Source organism: Podarcis muralis, chromosome 10 (genome assembly GCF_964188315.1).
Source record: "Podarcis muralis chromosome 10, rPodMur119.hap1.1, whole genome shotgun sequence".
NCBI lineage: Eukaryota > Metazoa > Chordata > Lepidosauria > Squamata > Lacertidae > Podarcis > Podarcis muralis.
In genome coordinates, this window is record NC_135664.1 from 38,720,139 (window position 1) to 38,740,352 (window position 20,214).

The 20,214-nt window shown below is 41.4% G+C and overlaps 1 protein-coding gene across 1 annotated transcript; it reads left to right on the top strand.

Annotated features, from left to right (window-relative positions):
- The first annotated feature begins 1,920 nt into the window (after window positions 1–1,920).
- Window positions 1,921–16,738, top strand: NTS (neurotensin). The gene is made up of 4 exons (XM_028747481.2): window positions 1,921–2,234; window positions 7,109–7,170; window positions 14,745–14,969; window positions 16,383–16,738. Exons 1-4 carry the CDS (start codon window positions 2,165–2,167, stop codon window positions 16,527–16,529), a joined length of 504 nt encoding a protein of 167 aa, XP_028603314.1. The 5' UTR covers window positions 1,921–2,164; the 3' UTR covers window positions 16,530–16,738.
- The last annotated feature ends 3,476 nt before the right edge of the window (window positions 16,739–20,214 follow it).

The following is a 20,214-nucleotide window of genomic DNA, read 5'->3' on the forward strand; positions in this document are numbered from 1 at the left end:
GGCTATGCCATCATGTTCTTTTCCTATACCTGTTTATCCTCATCTTCACCATTAATGAAATCCATGTTTCATTTCTTGCTGAGTGATCATGTCCATTGCAGCATGCACTCCAAGCCAAGTAAAATGTTTCAAAAGCATGCCTTACACAGTCAATGATCTGCCACACACTGAAGTCACCACTTCTCGTCTTGGTTTGTACAATAAGCTCAATGGAGCAAAGTGTATTTTGACCACATGGAGGTTAGAGTTTTTCTCATACTTCCACTATGCCCCCTAATGGAAGAAATGTAGATAGATGAATAAACTTGACTTATTATGCTAACCATGGCCAAGTGTATGTTCATTTAATTCATCTTCTGGGTCTACCTAATAATATCCTGTGCAATGTTCATATTAAATCATTCAACAATTCTTTACAAGCTTAGTTTTTGATTATTTTTTTTCCCTCCTGAAGTATGAAGTTTGCATATTTTGATGTGCAACTGATTATGTTGAAAGAAACAAAGCCACATACATGTTTGTAAACCAATTTTTTAAAATTAAATATCAGCAAGGGTGCAGTCCTATGCATACTTGCTTGTGAATAGGCCCCCTTCAACTTACTGGGGTTTCTTCTGGATAGACATGTAAAGTTAACTGGAACACATATCCAAACAAACGAACAAAAAAATTCCTTCCAGTAGCACCTTAGAGACCACCTAAGTTTGTTCTTGGTGTGAGCTTTCGTGTGCAGGCACGCTTCTTCAGATACACTGAAACAGAAGTCACCAGACCCTTATACAGTGGTACCTCTGGTTACGTAGTTAATTTGTTCCAGAGGTCCGTTCTTAACCTCAAACTGTTCTTAACCTGAAGCACCACTTTAGCTAATGGGGCCTCCTGCTACTGCCGCACCGCCGGAACACAATTTCTGTTCTCATCCTGAAGCAAAGTTCTTAACCCGAGGTAATATTTCTGGGTTAGCGGAGTCTGTAACCTGAAGCGTCTGTAACCCAAGGTACCACTGTATATAGTGAGAGGGTGGGGAGGGGTATTACTCAGAAGGGTGGTGGGAAGGGGTGATTAGCTGATAGGTGTGGTAAACCAGTTGACGACTGTTAACAACTGCAATATATCAATTGTATTCTTGTTCCCCTCCATCAAATACGTAAAATGATAACATTTTGAATACATTATCAGTGTATCCATCTTGGAATCTTTGATGAGAAACATTTAAATATTATTGCACCTCATTGGGGACTGGGCCATTGATCCAGAAGAACCTGCTGGATCAGGCCAATGGCCCATCTAGACCAGCATCCTGTTCACACAGGGGTCAGCCAGTTGCCTGTGGGGATAAGCATTTAAAATAATAGTAATTACACACACACACACACACACACACACACACACACTCTTAAAGGCAACAATGCTTCAGAATACCAGTTGCTGGAAACCAGCAGAGGGGAAGAGTGCTCTTGTGTTCAGGTTTTGCTTGAGGGATCCCCACAGGCAACTGGCCGGCCACTGTGTGAACAGTTTGCTGGACTAGAAGGGCCATTGGCCTGATCCAGGAGGCTCTTCTCATGTTCTTAGGTTTAATGATCCAATTCCCAATGCCGCACAATATTTATTATTATTATTATTATTTGGAATAATGATGCTGGTACATCATACCTACCGGATAAATGTGTCACTACTTATATCGTCTAAGTTGCATAGGACCTATGCATCACAGTTCGACTTTCTTGTTATTGTTGTTCCTCTTATCGCCCGATGCCTCCCGGTGTCCCTCTCCCTCTCTCTGCGTCAAGAAGCGCGGAGCGCAATTAACGAAGCGCGTCAGTTTCACTCCGGAGAAGGGGAGGGAGGCGAGGAAGGAGGAGCGGGCGAGTGGGTGGGTGGGTGTTTCATTAAAAGACAGCGGCTGTTATGCGTTTATGACATCAGCCCCCTCGCTTATATACTTAGGGAATGACCCAGAGCTACCTTTATGGTCCAGACCTTCTGAAATCAGCTCAAGGCAGTAGGAAAGCCGAAAGACCTCTCAACTCTCTCTCTTCCTCTCTCTCTTTCTCTCTTTTCCGTGCGTTTCCCTCCCTCTCTCCGCGTGCGTGTCTCCCTCTCTCGCTCACACAGCTTGTCCTTTCTTTGTACGGACTTTACTTTCTAGAGGGAAAGAAGCATGGCAAAACTGAGGATGCAGCTAGTGTGCGCGATGCTCCTGGCGCTCGCCTCCTGGAGCCTGTGCTCAGGTAAGTCCCGTTACTGCAGCCTCTCTCCGCAGGGCGAACGGCAAGGGGCGCCTCTTTTCGGGCTTGCCTCCCTCTCTGGCGAGGAGGAGGACGCGGGGCGATTTTATGCTAAGCTGGGAGAGCCTCATGCAGGGGAGTCTGCGTTGCGAAATGCCTAGTCAATCGCGAAATACTTGGTCAGTTTCAAAGATTGGGCGCTCAGCAGGGCGGATGCTGTGGTGGAGCCTCTCTCAGGAGGTGTCTAAACTCGGAGATTTATTGCGGTGTGCGTGTGCGCGCAAGACTAACACACAACTTTCAAGGGAGCGTGTGCGTGTGATTGCCAACGCGCGCGCGCTTTTCCTCTCTGCATCTGCTAAAAAACCGGACCAAATGTACCAAAATAGTTCACTATAAGCTATCTTGATACAGTTGGTCCCATCGAGGAAGATTCATTCTAGGACTCTGAAAACTGATGAACCACACCTGAAACCGACTGAAAAATTCCTATGGCTTAATCCAGGCTTGGATAGGCTTGCCGTGCGCTCAGTTCTACACATGGAGAAAGAAGGTGATTCTAGATCAAAACTGAAAGAAGACCCTTTAATGTGAAACAAACAATAGATCAATTTTGAAGACAGGCAACTGGGCTCTGGTCCTCAGGTCTACTGCAAGTTTGCTGGCTAGTTTTAGGGCAAGTCACCTTTTTAACCTGTAATTCAGTTCTTTTTTGGTAAAATATACTGAGGAAAGTAATCTATCTCATAGGCTGTTGTGAGAACGAGGGTGCTTTCAGATGGGCACTTAATATTGTTAATGGGTTGTTCAAATATAAAAGGGTTATTGTCAACAGGTGGTGCACATATATGTGCACACACACACACACACACACACACAGTGCTATTTTTCTTGAAAAAGAGGTTCACTATTAAAACCTCCCTCGTTCTCTTAGAATGGCAATGGCACCCACCTCAGAGGTGCCAGAACTAAGTTCCCTGCATTTTCCCCAGAAAAAGCAAATCTTGATTAAGTGAGGTGGAGGTCGAATTGGACTGGCATTTTGATGCTTTGACATCTTATGGATGCCGTGAAAAGCATGCATACCCAGGGCACACCCATCCATAATCAACTCCTGTCTGAAAGCACCCTGAATGGGATAAGAATGTATGGTTACTTGATTTGGCTCATAAGGTGAGGAATGGGTGCAAGGTAAAAGAGAAGGTTCTTTCTGAAACTTTGGGCAAGATTTCCTGAAAGGGCAAACTGCATCTTTCCAGTCTGTCCATAGCTGAAACTCATCAATGACATGGTTGATTTCACATGAATTTAAAGGATCAGAAATAACTTTTCTCAATGAAAATGCGGGTTTAAATAAATGTAGCAGCAGATCACCATAAAGAAATAAAGAAAACATAGGGATATTTAATGCAAATATACTGCTTTAAATCAACTCTCCTCACCTCCCAAGAATTATCTTTTAGTAACATGTACTTTGGAATATCATTTCCCATAATGAAAAAAGCTGCAGTGTGCATAATGCAAAATAGTCTGATATTCCTATGATACACAGAGAGATATAAACTAGGGTAAACCAAGTTCAAATCAAATGTACATGTGTTTCATGACTATTCATGAAATATTTCATGGAGTAAAGAGGTATTTTGTATTCAGCTGCTTCATGTAGAGTTCAAAACTCTATGATACATGGTTCAAGACTAGAGGAAAAGTATTCCCAATCTCATTTAAAATGCTTATGCCTTAAACCTTTGTATCTTTATGTGGATGTAGTGAAGTAGCAACCCAGAATCCAGTGCAGTTACAATGAAGGAATTCTTTTTTTAAATCAGTGAGGTTTAAAGTTAAACAACACTTCAATTTTTGTGTCAAGCTGAACCCAATGTACCTTACTTTCAAAAACAGTGTTTAGGGGAGCACCTAACAGCTCTCTCCCTTTTTAAAATCAGTTTTTACCTCCCTTTTTATCAGTATACAGTATTGCATTTTCCTACCAGAAGAAATGTCAAAAGTACATAAACCATTGTTTAAGGGCTTTACAGATATTGGGTACTATAATAGCCTAGTTGATAACATGGATACTTTGATATAAACTGTTCTCATCCCAGTGTCAGAAACAGAGCTTTCTCAACTTTTTAATTTTTTAAAATAAATTCTCTGTTACCAATTGTGCTGTTAAGTGTTAAGAAAGTTGTTTTAAGAAAAGTGGCATTTAGATCTACTTAAAACAGCAGGAGCTGTTTTCTTCAATGGCACAGCACTTCTCTTTTGCAAATGTTCTATTGCAATCCGCTGTTATTATAAAGCCAAGGGAACACTTGTGCAAATATTCCATATTTCAATTTGAGAACATTGCTTTCCTTGTACTTGATCATCTCAAGCACAATCTAGTGATAAGTACTTTTAAATCCCACTGGATTCCAATGGGAAGTGCAAGCACTTGCCAGAAAGCTTTCATTAAAACCAGTGCAGTGCCTTAAGTTTGACAGAATCATACCAGTGATATCCATAGACAGTCCATAGAACATTGAATGATTGCCATAGAACTCACTGAGCTTTTAATCTGAATACTCAGATTTACATATTTATAGTTAGAACTAGACAACAAATGAAGTGGAACACAGCAGGGTAGCAAATACTACTACCATTCATTCAAGTATGACATGAGGTTGAAGGTGACTCTAAGTTTCAAAATCTGATTGTGATTTCATGGAATTAAAACAGGATGCTTTTCATACAGATTATAGTAGCAGTTCTCAAGTGTAACTATCATTTTCAGTTGTCATTAGCATCATTATTCTAATGTGCACATCTCTGAGTTGTTTTCACTTATTCTGGAGATATACAGTGGTACCTCAGGTTACATACGCTTCAGGTTACAGACTCTGCTAGCCTAGAAATATTACCTTGGGTTAAGAACTTTGCTTCAGGATGAGAACAGAAATCGTGTGGCCGTGGCACGGCAGCAGCGGGAGGCCCCATTCGCTAAAGTGGTGCTTCAGGTTAAGAACAGTTTCAGGTCAAGAACGGACCTCCAGAATGGATTAAGTACGTAACCAGAGGTACCACTGTATGCACATAGTATTACTTTTGCCTAGATAGATATTTTCCCAGATCTTCCACAGTTCACCCATAATTTTTTTTGAAGGATTGTTTTTCCTTACAGGAAGATGCACACTAATACGATTTCTTAAATTCACTCACATGCCTATATACCCACATGTGAGAGCCAGTGGGGTGTAGTGGTTAAGAGTGGTAGACTTGTAATCTGGTGAACTGGGTTCACTTCCCCGCTCCTCCACATGCAGCTGCTGTGTGACCTTGGGCTAGTCACATTTCTCTGAAGTCTCTCAGCCTCACTCACCTCACAGAGTGTTTGTTGTGGGGGAGGAAGGGAAAGGAGATTGTTAGCCGCTTTTAGACTCGTTAGGTTACTGATAAAGCAGGATATCAAATCCAAACTCCTCCTCCTCCTCCTCCTCCTCCTCCTCCTCCTCCTCCTCCTCCTCCCTACCCCAATGTTCTTTGTTATTATACACCAAGTTGTCCAGATTCCTTCACTACAATATAACTGCCTACTTTGGGCAGCATTCTTTCAGCAATATCGTTTCTCATATGATTTGTATTGCAATCTAGCTCCATTAGAGATGATGAAAAAAATGTTGATTTTAAGCAGATGTGGCTTGCACCTATAAGTTGGCATCTGTCTGCCACTTATAATTTATACCACAGACCTATTAATAACACTATGCCGAAGATACTGTGTTCATTGTGTGAACTTAATACTGTAATAGATATGATCAACAGATTATTCTGTTTAAATTTTACTAGGTTAAATCGCTATAAGTATTATTGGGTGGTTCCAACCAAGTCATTAGTTTTAATAAGTCCATTTCATTGTTGTTGTCAGCTACTTGTGCCCTTGGAAAAACCCTGTGGCAACATAATACCCCTTAAGTATCTTCATGCATGTTTGTATATCTTGGCCCCCAATCCTAGTTATGACTTAAAACAGTTAATGATTAAATTCTATTGCCATCAATGGCACAGTGATCTTGATCTTATTCATATTTATTTAGAGAGAAGCCCCAGTACTTTCAATGAAACTCAATCTCAATAATTGTGCATAGGGTTGCAGCCTTAGCCACAGCAAACCATAGCTGCACTGGGGCCAAATGAACTTAGTTGCTCTTCTCCTTCCTCTCTTGGAATGCAATAAATTCCCCCCTGCAATTCAGTGTTGAAATAAATTACTTCTTATTCATGGATCTGTCCTCCAGACTTATCCTTCCCTTGGGGAAAAAGGGGGGAAAGAACTTCAAGACTTGCTAGCGTGCTAGTATAGCGGTCACCTATGTTAGCAGAAAACTCTAAACCCCATTGGAACCATAAATCTCTTACTGTTCTAGTCACGTGGAGCCATACATACAAACTCACTGAATATGGAATGTTTATTGTGAAAAGTGTCCTTTCTGCCAAAAAAAGGTTCAACGCTATTTGACCTCTTGGATTTAAATATTTTCAGGATGTGCCTCTGGGTAAATGTAGTAGGAACTTAAAATAATTAAGTCATTAAACCTACCCCCCCATCCCAAAGAATCAATGGGTTCTGAGCCCTAAAATGGTGGTGGAGCCCTAAAAAGTTGCAGTGGACCAATAATAAGCTGCTTTCATGACTGAGCTGCACTTTTCCAGAGAGAGAGAGACTGCATAAATCAGGGAATGTGTATTAAAGAACAAACCACTTGCCAAGCATTTATTTTAGCCAGTGCTTAACCCTAAAATCCCTTTAAAGGATATTCCTAAATCCTATGTGTTGAAACCAAAATGCTAGTGATTTATAATGAAATAGCAAACATGTGTTTCTGATTAACTCGCAGATTCAGAAGAGGAAATGAAAGCCTTAGAAGCTGATTTATTGACCAATATGTATACATCAAAGGTAATGTTTTTCCCCTTTTTGCCACAGAATGCATGAATTCTCAAACATATTTGTTTTAGCATACAATCATAAAACCACAGTTTTACAATATTCTATACAAGGTATTGTGCAAAAATTCTCTTCAATTTCAAAGACAGTAGAAAACCAAAATGTATGGGTGAAGGGATAGTGAAAAATTGATGTTTTCTCAGCTGAACTGTTGATACACGTACTGAACAGCCAGCATGGAATTATGGCCTGAGGTACATTTATTTGAGGAAGATATATTCTTGGGCAGAATATACCTGATGAAAGTTAAGGTAACATAAAATCAAATAATGATTTTGAAAAGGTGTGCAATTAGCATATCAAGCCAGTGAAAATCCATCCCAAGAACTGCTAGTTTTATCCATTTTTAGTGAACCACAAATTGACAGAAAAATTACTTCCATGGCATGAAATCAGTGAATGATGGTTCCTTCATTTTGAGGATATTGCATCCTTCATGTTTGGTCTCAAATGGATGGCCTCAGGATCCCACAGGTGACATATCAAAATGTGGAACATATGGTTTGACAGGCAGGTAGCCAAAGAAAGGGTACCCAAGTAATATCTCCTTAATGTAAGTGAATAGTTAATGCTTTGCCATCGAAAGATTTATTGCACGGGTTAAAAGCAGGATCTTTGAGACACAAATGGTTATCCCCCCACTCCAAAAGAAAACTCAATCTAAATTTTGGCAAGCTATAGTCAGTATTACCATTTTCCAAGTCTTTCACCTGAAATCCATATGATCAGGACCTTTGTCTTTGCTGGATCAGATGATTGCAGTCTTGTGGCCTTGGTAGAAATAGCATTTGTGCTGCTATTACTAATTGCTCTAAAAGAGTTCTCTAATATAATTGGGGGGAGGGGAGATTCTCTCACTCTCTCTCTCTCTCTCTCTCTCTCTCTCTCTCTCACACACACACACACACACACGAGCCACAGGGTTGTGTTTTGTTAGGATGATGCCTCAACAAAATACTTTTTCTTGGTTAAACTGGGTGATACCTTGGAGGAAAATTTAGACTACTCCTTACTGGAAGACATGATCAAAGGCATCAAAAGGCAATATACACTCTCACCTATGGCTAAAAGAGTCTTCACACTGAAGTGAAGCATAGAAGATGGGAGCCTGTGGTCCTCCAAATGTTTTTAGACTAGAACTCCCATCATGTCTTATTATTGGTGATGTTGGTTGTGATTGACATTAGTTGGAGGCCACAGGCTCCCCAGCTCAGTTATACATGGTTGCTGAGGCATTAGCAGCTGCCCTGAATTGCCAGGAAAAAAGTATAAAACAGAAAGAAAACATGAATATTTATATATGGGGAAGGGGAGACAACCAAAGAACCTTTCTGACACAAAAATGAGCAAATTGGTTTCAACAAAAAGAGATGCAAATGCAAACTGAAGTTGTGTGGACCCATAAAGACAAACAGATTTATTGTGGCATAAACTTCCATGGGCGGCTCTAGTCATTAAGCCTAGTCTTCAAGGTGACTCATGACTTTTTGTCTGCGTTTGCTACAGCAGACTAACTCAGCTAACCCCCTTTCGGATTTATAACAAAGGGAATTGCTGGCACTTTTTAATTTAGATATTTGAAAGTGGAACGACAAATACATCATTACTTCTGATGTACATGCTTTTTCCTTCCCTGGGCCACCACCGCCTACTGTCACCTCAAACAGGTTTTTGAAGGCCAAACTCTCCAAAGCCTGTTGAACATAAATGATGGTGGGCTGAACTCTGGCACTCTGGCGACTATGGATCTAACAATCTACCAACAGCTATCTGAAATAGCAATCATCTAATTCCCCACCCTCTTTTACTCTGATAAAATACGTGGATAGCACATCGGTAAAGCATACCAGAGGATGGCATTAATGAGGCAAACCTTTTCTTCTGGTTTGTGTGATATCCTTTGGGATGAATTATCATGGCTAGGTTCACAACCCATCCAATGGCCTCAAACTGAACAGCATAAAGGGATGAAGAGAAATAAACATGAAATAAAACTGAGTGCTACAAACCTCAGGACTGAGCAACAAAGTATCCAACTGCCATGCTGCCTCAATTTTGAACATTTAAAAAAAATAATTCAGAAATCTTAAATTTATTTCTGGCAGGGTGCATGCACTTTCGTGAATGCTTTATTTCTTTTTCTTTTTTTCTCTTTTTAAATTAGTGTTCTCCTGTGAGGAAACGATTCCCTGGAAAACCAAGGGTTTTTCTTTTGTTTTGAAAGCCAGATCTCTTGCATGCATCGTTCAGCAAATTGCTCCACAACTCTTGAAAACTTCACACCCTGATTCTCTTTAGGGCTTCTTCAGATGATGTGTTTATTGAGCATTCATCCCAGTTTGCTAGTGCAAAGCATATGCAGAGGTTAAATTATGGTCTCCCATTCAGAGCTTTCATCCTGCTTTGTGTGTGGGGTGTTCATATGTCATTTCATTACTCATTAATTCATCACACACTGTCCAGGGCAATTCATTTTTGTTCTCCTAACTTCAAAAAGTGGTTTGGTTATTATTAATATTTTTAAAAAAGGTTTTGTTGAGCAACATAGCCCATTCAATCCACTTCAATTGAGCAAGCCTAAATCTCTGAATCCTTCCCACAAAATAGTTACTTTCTGGAGGTACCATTATTTTTCATTCATTCATTTTCAAGGGGAGCCTGCTTGTCCCTCCAGATGTTGTTGGGCTCCAACTCCTATCAGCCATAGAAAGAAGGTCCAAGGATCAAGGACAATAGGAGTTCTAGACCAGTAATCTGGAGGGCAGTAAACCCATAAGAATAGCCTGCTGGAGCAAGACAATGATCCTGCAAGGCCTCTCCTCTTCCCAGAGGGGAGGGGTTGTGAGTGGGAGCAGCTTCCTGCAGCAGCAGGGAGGCGTATTTGGCTCCCTGTTTCTGATTTGCCCCGCTGCCGCAACGAAGCCCTTCAGCCGGCCAATAGGGCTGGCTGGTGGGTGGGGTTAGCTGCATTTAAGCAGCCGTGGCAGCGCTCTGTCCCCAATCTATTCCTGCTTGCATCTCCCGCCCTCCTTCCCTTTAGGTCAGTTTCCTCTGTGTATTGACCTTGCTATGGACTTCGGTTCGTTGCCTTGGTTGCCCAAAGGACCTGGTAGGACTTTTTTATCCATTTAGCAAATTGGCACCAGCCTCTTGGTTTTTCCGCCTACCTCATAGCAACTTGTCACAACTTTCTGGTATTTGTGGTTAGGCATTGGAATATGTGTACTGTGTTGGAGGATCTACCCCTCCTCTTTTGGGTATTCCATTAAAGGAATCCGGCGGTCGTGGATCCTGTCAGATGCCCTGCTGGTGGCTAGGGCCATGGCACAACCCCTGGTGACATCATGGGGAAGCTTCCAGTTGTATTTGCGTCAACAAGCTCCTCCCACTGGTTGTTAACCCTGAAATGACTCCCTGCTGAGTGGGGTGGAGTCATGTATTGCTGTTTTATCCAATGCCTAAGCCAATACTGCTCACATGATGTAACCAATAAAGATGTGGCCTTATTTTGCCCATTAACCAAAAAATAATGTGTCTTTGTTTCTTATTATAATCCTATGCGGGTGGCAGGTCTTCGACTCACAACCTGTCCTCACAGTGGCCAACCAGCTGCCTGTGGGAAACCAGTGAGCAAAATAAGACCACGGAAGCATGCTCCTGCCCCGTGGTTTCCAGCAACTGGTATCTGGAAGCATTGTTGCTGCCAGCTGTGGAGGTAGAGCAAGCAAGCATGGCTAGTAGCCACTGATAGTCCACGAATTTGTCTCGTTCTCTTTTAATGCCATCAAAGTTGGTGGCCATTGCTGCCTTCTGGGGAAGTGAGTTCAATACAGTGGTGCCTCGCAAGACGAAATTAATTCGTTCCTCAAGTTTTTTCTTCTTGCGAGTTTTTCGTCTTGCGAAGCACGGTTTCCCATAGGAATGCATTGAAAATCAATCAATGTGTTCCTATGGAAACCGACTTCAGACCAGGTCCGGGGACAGTCTGTCCCCCGACCTCTTCTGAAGGCTGGGGGGGGAGACAAAGGCTTTTCTTCCCACCCCCAGCATTTTAAAAAACCCCGGGACAGCGGAGGACTTCTCCGCTGTCCGGGCGATCTTAAAATGCTGGCGGGCGGCAGCGAAGCCTCCGCTGCCGCCCGCCAGCGTTTTAAAAAAACCCCGAACAGCGGAGGACTTCTCCGCTGTCCCGGGGCGATTTAAAAGCCCCCGGGAAGGCAGGCAGGGGGGAGCAAAGACTTTTGCCCCCCGCCGGCCTTCAGAAGAGGTCCTGGACCTCTTTTGAAGGCCGGCGGGGGGCGAAAGTCTTTGCTCCCCCCCCGCCTGCCTTCAAAAGCCGTCCGGGAAAGCAGAGAAATGAAGGCTGGCGGTGGGAGGAGGTCTCTCCGCCCCGCCACCAGCCTTCGGAGGAGGTCCGAGGACAGTGGGGAAGACGCGCTGCGCTTCCCCGCTGTCCCGGAGATTTCCCTATGGGCTTTCGTCTTGCGAAGGAAGCCCATAGGGAAATTCGTTTTGCGAAGCGCCTCCAAAACGGAAAACCCTTTCGTCTAGCGGGTTTTCCATCTTGCGAGGCGTTCGTCTTGCGGGGCACCACTGTAGTTTGACTAGATGCTGCATGAAGATGTAGTTGCTTTTATTTCTCCTGAATTTTCTAACATTCAAGTTCGTTGGATTTCCACACATTCTAGTGTTATGGAAGAGGGACAAAAGCTTTCCTCTAGTCACTTTCTCCATACCAAGCATAATTTTATAAACTTCGTTCATGTTGCCTCTTGCTTGCTTTTTTCTCTGAACTAAAAAGTCACAAATGCTGCACTCTTTCTTGACAGGGGATTCATTCATCCCCTTTGGTTACCATTTTGGTTACCCATCCTTGCTTTGGATCATCAAACTCAGCAGCTGTTGCCTTAAGAGTGCTTACCTGAGCATTCAGGGTTGTATCCAGCTAAGCAGATAGAGCAAGCCCACTGAAAGTAATGAATCCATTATCATCATATCCAAAAACTTCAATCTGTCAGTTCTGCATGGAACAAGCACCGGATACAAACCCCCTGCAAATCAGAGATGTATATGAGTACCTTAATAATTGTTCATGTTCATGCTCAATAAAAAAAATCATTTAGATGAAATCCTAAACAATCTTTCAGAAGACCGGGCTTTGCCACTTTTTTGTTTTGCTTCCTGGACCCATCTGTTATTGCATCCCGGTAATTAAGTTGTCAAACGATCCTGCAAGGCTTGGACAGGTTCAGTTCCAAAGTAACCTTGCTTCAAAATGTCTTTCTTAATTAATTAAAATTGTCACTTCATGGGTAAAAGAAATTCAGGGAGGTCTTGACTGCAATTTCAAAACAAAACTTTGATAAATTTAATATTGGTGGGATGAAAAGGCTCAGTTTGTAGGATGTGTAGATCACAGAGTGGGTGCAGTCAGGCTGTCAGAAGCCATGGATCATTTTAGAGGGGATCATTGTCTTAAAAGAGGCACTACTGGATCTTAGAAAGAATCCTGAATATGTGGATTTAATCACATGATGTATTTCAGTTTTCCATTGTGGATATTGTGATGACAAAAATAATAGATGAAATAAACACAAGCTTTTTGTGATACTATATAGAAAACACACTCATTTATGTCTGCTAAAGGTAAAGGTAAAGGTACCCCTGCCCGTACAGGCCAGTCTTGACAGACTCTAGGGTTGTGCGCCCATCTCACTCTATAGGCTGGGAGCCAGCGCTGTCCGCAGACACTTCCGGGTCACGTGGCCAGCGTGACGAAGCTACTCTGGTGAGCCAGACTCGCACACAGAAATGCCGTTTACCTTCCCGCTAGTAAGCGGTCCCTATTTATCTACTTGCACCCGGGGGTGCTTTCGAACTGCTAGGTTGGCAGGCGCTGGGACCGAACTACGGGAGCGCACCCCGCCACGGGGATTCGAACCGCCGACCATGCGATCGGCAAGTCCTAGGCGCTGAGGTTTTACCCACAGCGCCACCCGCGTCCCTTTTATGTCTGCTAGCAAGTTTCAATCCTTCATCCTACAAATGAAGGGACAAAGGAAGATGTGGGAAACCTGTGGTCCTCTAGAAGTTGTTGGATTCCAACTCCCGTCAGTCCTGGCCACCATGGCCCAAGGTCAGGGATAATGAGAGCTTAGCAGGATCCAGAGGGCCACATATACACCATCCCTAATTTATATGTACAAAGAAAAGAAATTCTGAATGTTAGAAGTAAGCTTTCCACTTTGAAAAATCTCTTAAGGCTCTCTTGAATTGTCACTTATCCAACAGCACAGATGTAACAAGGTTTATTTTAACTGGCAAAATAGCAGAAGTCTGGGGAAATGTTTTGCATTTGGAGCCAACAATTCAGTGTCTGTACATCCATGGTGGAAAATTGCTCGATAGAATGAAAGTAGAGAGAGAATTGTAACTTTTCCCCCAAACTAATTAACAAAATTAGTTACAAAGTGTTAATGAGCTGACAAAAAAAAACCTTCCCAGTGTAGTAAAAGTGAAGTGTTTTGATGTTAACACACTTTCCTCATTTGCATTCTTCAATGCAAGGAACATTGTTTAGGTAAGCAGTGAAGGTGAGACTGACTAAAACAGAAAAACTGGTGATCCGTAATCGAAATGTCATGCTCAAAGCGGGAGAGGTGGCTCATCTGTAAGTGATGGAACTTAGAAGTTCTCCAGATAAAATGCATCCAGTATTAAAACAGCCAAAGTTTACTTGAGTTACTTAAGGGATTCATCTCTATTTACAAAGCACAAAGACTTTGTAAATAATGTCCAAACCAACCTTAGAGCTATCAGGATCCGGGTAACATTTTTAAGAAGCATCAGCAGAAATGTAGATATTCAAGATATGATTAAAAGTTAAGGACACTGGATTGTAACCATTTCATTTCTACTCAAATTACACCTATGAAAATCTATATCCATTCACTTCAATAGGTTGACTCTGAGTATGACTGGCATTGAATACAACCATAAGCTCATATCACTCAAAGACTGAGCAATGACAGTTGGGAGTGGACAGCCCTAGGAGGTAGATATTTGATTAATTGCCCATGACTGGGTTGGGAAGATGAACCCTATAATTTTTTTTAATGTATGCTATCACTAGCATGCCATCATTTTGGCCCAGATGGTGAGCTTAACAAGCTGCCAGGATCTAGAGCTTTGTGAGTATCACTGTGACTCTCAGAATCAAGGGAAATGAAATTCTGATATGCTGAGAAGCATCTCTAACCTTGTGTCAGCTTGCAGCCTGGATGACAGCTGCTGAATCTGCGCTATATAGGCAGGGTGGATGGCAGAACAGAATAGCAGGCCAAACCTAATCCTCACAGTTAAACCTGCAGCCTCCTGTGACATATGAAGCACTTCTTAGCATACAGGAACAACAGCTAAATGGAAGCCTGAGAGCACATTCAAAAACCTTATTCTGTTATTCAAGTGGCACTATCTACTGATAACAGGCAAGAACATTTGACATGCTGTGCCTGTTGATCTTTCAGATAAACAAGGCAAAGCCTCCTCAGTGGAAAATGACCCTTCTAAATATCTGTGACCTCATCAGCAACATAAACAACCAGGAAGAGGATGTGGGTGATGTTGAAGAAGAAGACCTCCTGTCAAGAAGACAGTTTCCCTCTACTCTTGATGGCTCTAGTTTGGAAGCATTGTTGACGTTGTACCAGCTTCAGAAAGTTTGCCACAGCAGAACCTTTCAGCACTGGGAGGTAAGTCAAATCATGCTGGGAACCCAAGTTTTGCTTTACTTTGATCATATTACTATGAAAAAACATTTTTATTCATACAGTGCACAGATGAAATTATTTGTGTGTTTTTTAATGATAAACAACAACTGATGAACTCCTTTTACCGGTCCACAATAGAAAGTGTCCTTTCATATTGTATCACAGTGTGGTATGCTGGCCTGACAGCCACAGACAGAAAGTCTCTACAGAGGGTGGTGAATAAAGCACATGGTATCATGGGCTGTCCCCTGAGTCTGCTAGATGACATCGCAAGGGATTGTTGCCTTAGGAGAGTGAGAAAAATTCTCAGGGATGACTCACACCCCAGCCATCACCTCTTTAATCTTCTACCCTTGGGCAGGAGATATAGAAGTATAATCAGCCGTACCAACAGGCTAAAAAATAGCTTCTATCTGTGGACTGTTAGGCTGTTGAACGAAAAATAACATAGTGAAATTGACTTGTGAGGTGGTGTGTTGTTTGATAAGAGATTGAGTGCTTGGGGGTGGGGAGGGAGGCCCATTTAATTTCATTGTACACAGGCTGTACAATGACAATAAAGGTATTATTATTCTTTTCCAGTTAGCAAGGTATTGAATGAAGACCGCCCATAGTTTAACAGGTCTTCAGGCTGGTATTTTTATTCCTTGATTAGGAATGTCATAGATTTATTCCTAAATGATGAAGGAAATTGTATTGGACCCAGTCTTGCCCTTAAACCTCAGAGTCTGACTTCTGAAGCACAGTATGCTAAGTAATACTTTAAAAGACAAGGCATTAAAAAAGTATGAAGTCCCATCTCCTTGACTACTGCAAATCCCCAACTAGTTCCTATACATCTAGAAATAGATGGGAAGAGTTCAAAAGGAGAGGGAGTGCAGGTGACATCCAGTCGGCATACAATACTTTTCTGATCCTTAGGACACGAAGGGTATTATTTTATTATTATTCATTTCACTTCTATACAGCTTTCTATTTTTAAGGGGGGAGGGAATCTCAAAGCAGTTTACAAGACATTAAAACATCAAATAAAACAATCCAGAATAAAACATTCAAATATTGGAAGTAAGTCAGATATAAATTATACATTCGAAACAACACAATTAACAGGAAACTAAAATATTTTCTTAAATATTTCAAATGATTTCTCCAGTTGGAGTTGGGGGGGGGATCCCTAGTGGGTAATGGGAGTTGTTGGGGAAAGCTGGTGTAATTGTTCACTCATGTTGAAAATTCTATAGTAATTGATTAGCTCATATTACACGGTATTAACTTTAGGCAGCATAGATGATAGATAGATAGATGATAGATAGATAGATATGATTCAGATGTGCTCCTCTCACCAAAAATCCATAGGAAAACAATGATTCCATATTATCTTGTTATTGCCAACAGTTACTTCAGCAAGATGTTTATGACCCTGAAAATGCAAGCCAAGATAAAGATCTGATGAAGAGGAAAACTCCTTACATTCTGAAACGGCAACTGCACGTCAACAAAGCCCGACGACCATACATACTGAAGAGGAGTTCATATTACTGACTCAGCAGTTAAAGTAGTGTTTATTTAGTTTCTAAGTAACTGTGCTTTATGGTTACCTTATTTCAACCTTAAATCTTATTTGTGTGGAAAATAGATTATGGAAAGTGACTGTGTCTTTCTTGCCACTGTTGTTTCTTGGTTGTGATTTTTTCCTACTTAAAATTCATTGGAATAATACATTTGAAAATAAATCTAGTTTCTAAGCATTATGCATTGTACACCACTGAGAATTTTGAAGAGTTGGCAACATTGTTTACTCTGTGATACACAATCCTTTCAGCAAGTAGAAGAGCATAGTTGTATAAAGCCTTTCAAGGATATTTCATAATTCAAGCCATGTTGAATTATCCATAGTTATTACACAAGTAAATTGCAATATAAAACATTTTGACATTCATGATGATGAGTTATTCCATCAGTTACTATAGAATGCTTATTAATAAATTCATAACACCCAAATGCATTTTTATCGTCCATTCTAGCTCAAACTGATTCAGAAAATGAAGGGCAAAGCCCATAGAAATTATATACACCTTAAACCCCAGACAAATCAGGGGGATTGACAGCACAATCCTATGTTCAGAAGTAAATCCCATTCTATCCATTGGGGCTGGATGCAAAGGATTGGAGTCTTTATGACACAATTAAAGCTCCAATCCTTTACTCATTTTCTTGGGGGCAGAGACAGAAATAGCTGTCAATTTCAGTTCTATCCATTTCTCATTTTTTCCCCAATCTAAAATTCAGTTCTCCACATTTCTGCACCAATTTCCATTTTCTGTCTCTAAAAAAATCCTCATGAAATTTTATCAGCATTTTTTTGTATGAATGTCTCCTAACACAGAAATGTATGAATGCAGTTCTAACTAACGTACACAGTGTTGTAAGTAATTTATCCTAATATAATGCATTTTGTACGATATTTTCACAAATAGCCTCATCTTTAGGCACACTTTCCCCTAATATATACCTTAGAGAAATATTATTTGGTCAGAGAACTGCATCGCATAATTCAGATACATGCACATTTCAAAGGATAGCTGTGCTTTTGTTCTCATATTGTTTCAGAAAGTGTGGACTCTGATAGATTTGGCTTTCAATTAGAACTGAATTGAATTTTCTTCCCCAGCCCCACTTTGGAGTAAGTGCCATTGAACTCAGTGTGACTTACTTCTGCAATGACATGCCTTGGATTGTACTGTGAATTTATAAGGAGCACTTAACTGTCTTAGGATCACTATCTCCTATGCACTAGAACCCAATGGACACAGTTTGGAAATGAAATATTGTCAACTGGTTTGGAGAGCAAAAAGTATAGGGCTGGGCTTGATTTCTTAACTGGAAGCTACACTGATTGCTTTGATATGGAAATTGATAGGATAGGTTATAAAGTGCTTCAGGTGCTCCATTTTACTGAACTCGTATGGCTAGGATATGATAGGATATGATTTTAAGTTATAGAGAACTCTTCATCAGGCATGAAGTGAATATTCACTTCATGAAGTGAAAGAAGAGTGAAACTGGATGTGAAACTTCCTGCAAAGTGGGAAGAGTATAAAGGTTCACTAATGTGGGGGAACTCAAGGGCAAATCCTTACTCGGTCTTTAGGTATCGTGCAACCAGTTGCTATCATTCAGCTTAACCTACCCTCACAGAGGGTATAGAATACAAATTTCATACTGATAATGTATTTTTTTTAAATATAAAAACACATTTTAAGCAAATGAAAGGTGCTAAAATGTTTTCAAAAAGCTAATGAGACTCATACATTCACTAAAATTGGAATATACTTAGAATTCCTGAAAGCAGAACTATCACCAGACCATATGCCAAGATAAAGGAAGCACTTTTAATACCACACTGATCAATCAAAGCATCAGTATCGGACTGATAACAGCTCTGCATGTTCTCAGGCTGTGGTTCCTCTCACCATCTGCTGCCTTTCAAGTGGAGATACCAGCACTGGAACCTGGGAATTTCTTCATGAAAAACACATTATTTTCACCAAGCTATGAATGAGAGATGGGGAATCAATGGTCCTGCTAGACTACCACTCCCATCTTAACTGGCCATGTTGACTGGGGCTGATGAGAGCTGGAGCCCACCACCATCTGGAAGGTCACAGGTTCTCACTCCTTCCATGAGCCCTTCCCAGCTCAAAATACGATAAGACTTTTTGAACTGCAGGTCTTTGTATTTTGAATACCCTCCCTACAAATTTACCCCATCACTAGCCCTTATTAGTGCAGGTTCTGAAGGTTCCAAAAAGGTTGGAAAGCCAGTGAAACAATCTAGGCAGAAAACAAATGGCAGATAACGTAAAGGAAATCCCAGTGGCACAGGGAAGCAGCAAGTAGAAATGATGATGGATACAAGAGTGAATGGATGCTTGTGTTACATACATGCCCACTGAAAGTGAGAGATAAAATGAAGTCCATTGGGAATTGGACTGGAAAGAAGGAAGATGTAATATCACAATGCTACCAAAGCCTTCACAATTGGTCTGTGAGTTCCTTTCTTATTTCATGCTGGTAGGATATCATAAGCATAGGAGCTTTAACATTAGGATTGTCAAGAGACACTGCAATATTTATTTTATTTACAAAAAAGCATATGCCATTATTTCATAAATAAATATCAAATAATCAAAAATAATACATAAAACCATACAATACAACAATATAAAAGGTTAAGATAAGAAAGCAATTTACTATCGTGGAAATATGTATTTTTAGTTACCTGCTGAGGCATGGGAGAATAGAAGAGTTTTGAGCAGGCATGTAAAATACGAAATAGAAGGTACATGACATCTTAATGACTTACACCAATAAAACCAAGATTTTAGTTTGATATTGCGTGACCAGGCCATGACAGCCCCAGCCCCCAGGGATCATAAGAAAGGAATAAACACTCTGACGTGTTATGGAATTAAAATTAGGCCACAACTTTATTAAACTTCCGAATGTAGGAAGACCTTGGCTTAGGCTGTGGGCATGTATCCCTCCCAGTCCCCCAGCTGGGGGAACTGGGGCACATCAGGGTAAATTTAACAGAACCACCTTTACCATTGGGGCATTGTAAAGATCCCAAGATCTCCTGCAACAATTTTGCAATATTTTTTTTTTTGCAGATAAAGTCACTCAGATTTAGAAGGAGGTAGACACCACCATGGGAGCAGGCCCAGGATGGGAGAGTGCTAGAGCCCTGTCTGGTCGAGTTGCATGGAATCAATTTCAATCCGTTACCCCCGAGGATGTGGACAGGCTGCTTGGATGCATGAAACCAACTGTCTCCTTGATCCTTGCCCATCCTGGCTAATAAAAGCAAGCCAGGAAGAGCTGGGCGATGGGCCCTGCGGTTTGGTGAATGCTTCCCACTGTGAGGGAGTGTTCCCAGACCTGCTGAAAGAGGCGGTCATTAAACCGCTTCTTAAAAAAAAAAACTTTAGACCCAGCCAGTATTGCCCAGTCTCAAATCTTCCATTCTTGGGCAAGGTGATTGAGTGGGTGGTTGCTGAACAACTCCAGGCATGCCTGGAGGATGTGGACCATTTGGATCCCTTCCAATTCAGGCCTCATCATGGGACTGATGATCTCCGGCTGGCTAGGCACAAAAGTGAGAGCTATTTCCTAGTTTTGCTGGATCTCTCAGCGGCTTTTGATACAATCGACCATAACATCCTTC

Coding starts and splice junctions, on each gene's coding strand:
- NTS (XM_028747481.2), top strand. CDS start 2,165: ATGGCAAAACTGAGGATGCAGCTAGTGTGCGCGATGCTCCTGGCGCTC. Junction 7,171..14,744: donor CCAATATGTATACATCAAAG/GTAATGTTTTTC, acceptor TTGATCTTTCAG/ATAAACAAGGCAAAGCCTCC. Junction 14,970..16,382: donor GAACCTTTCAGCACTGGGAG/GTAAGTCAAATC, acceptor TATTGCCAACAG/TTACTTCAGCAAGATGTTTA.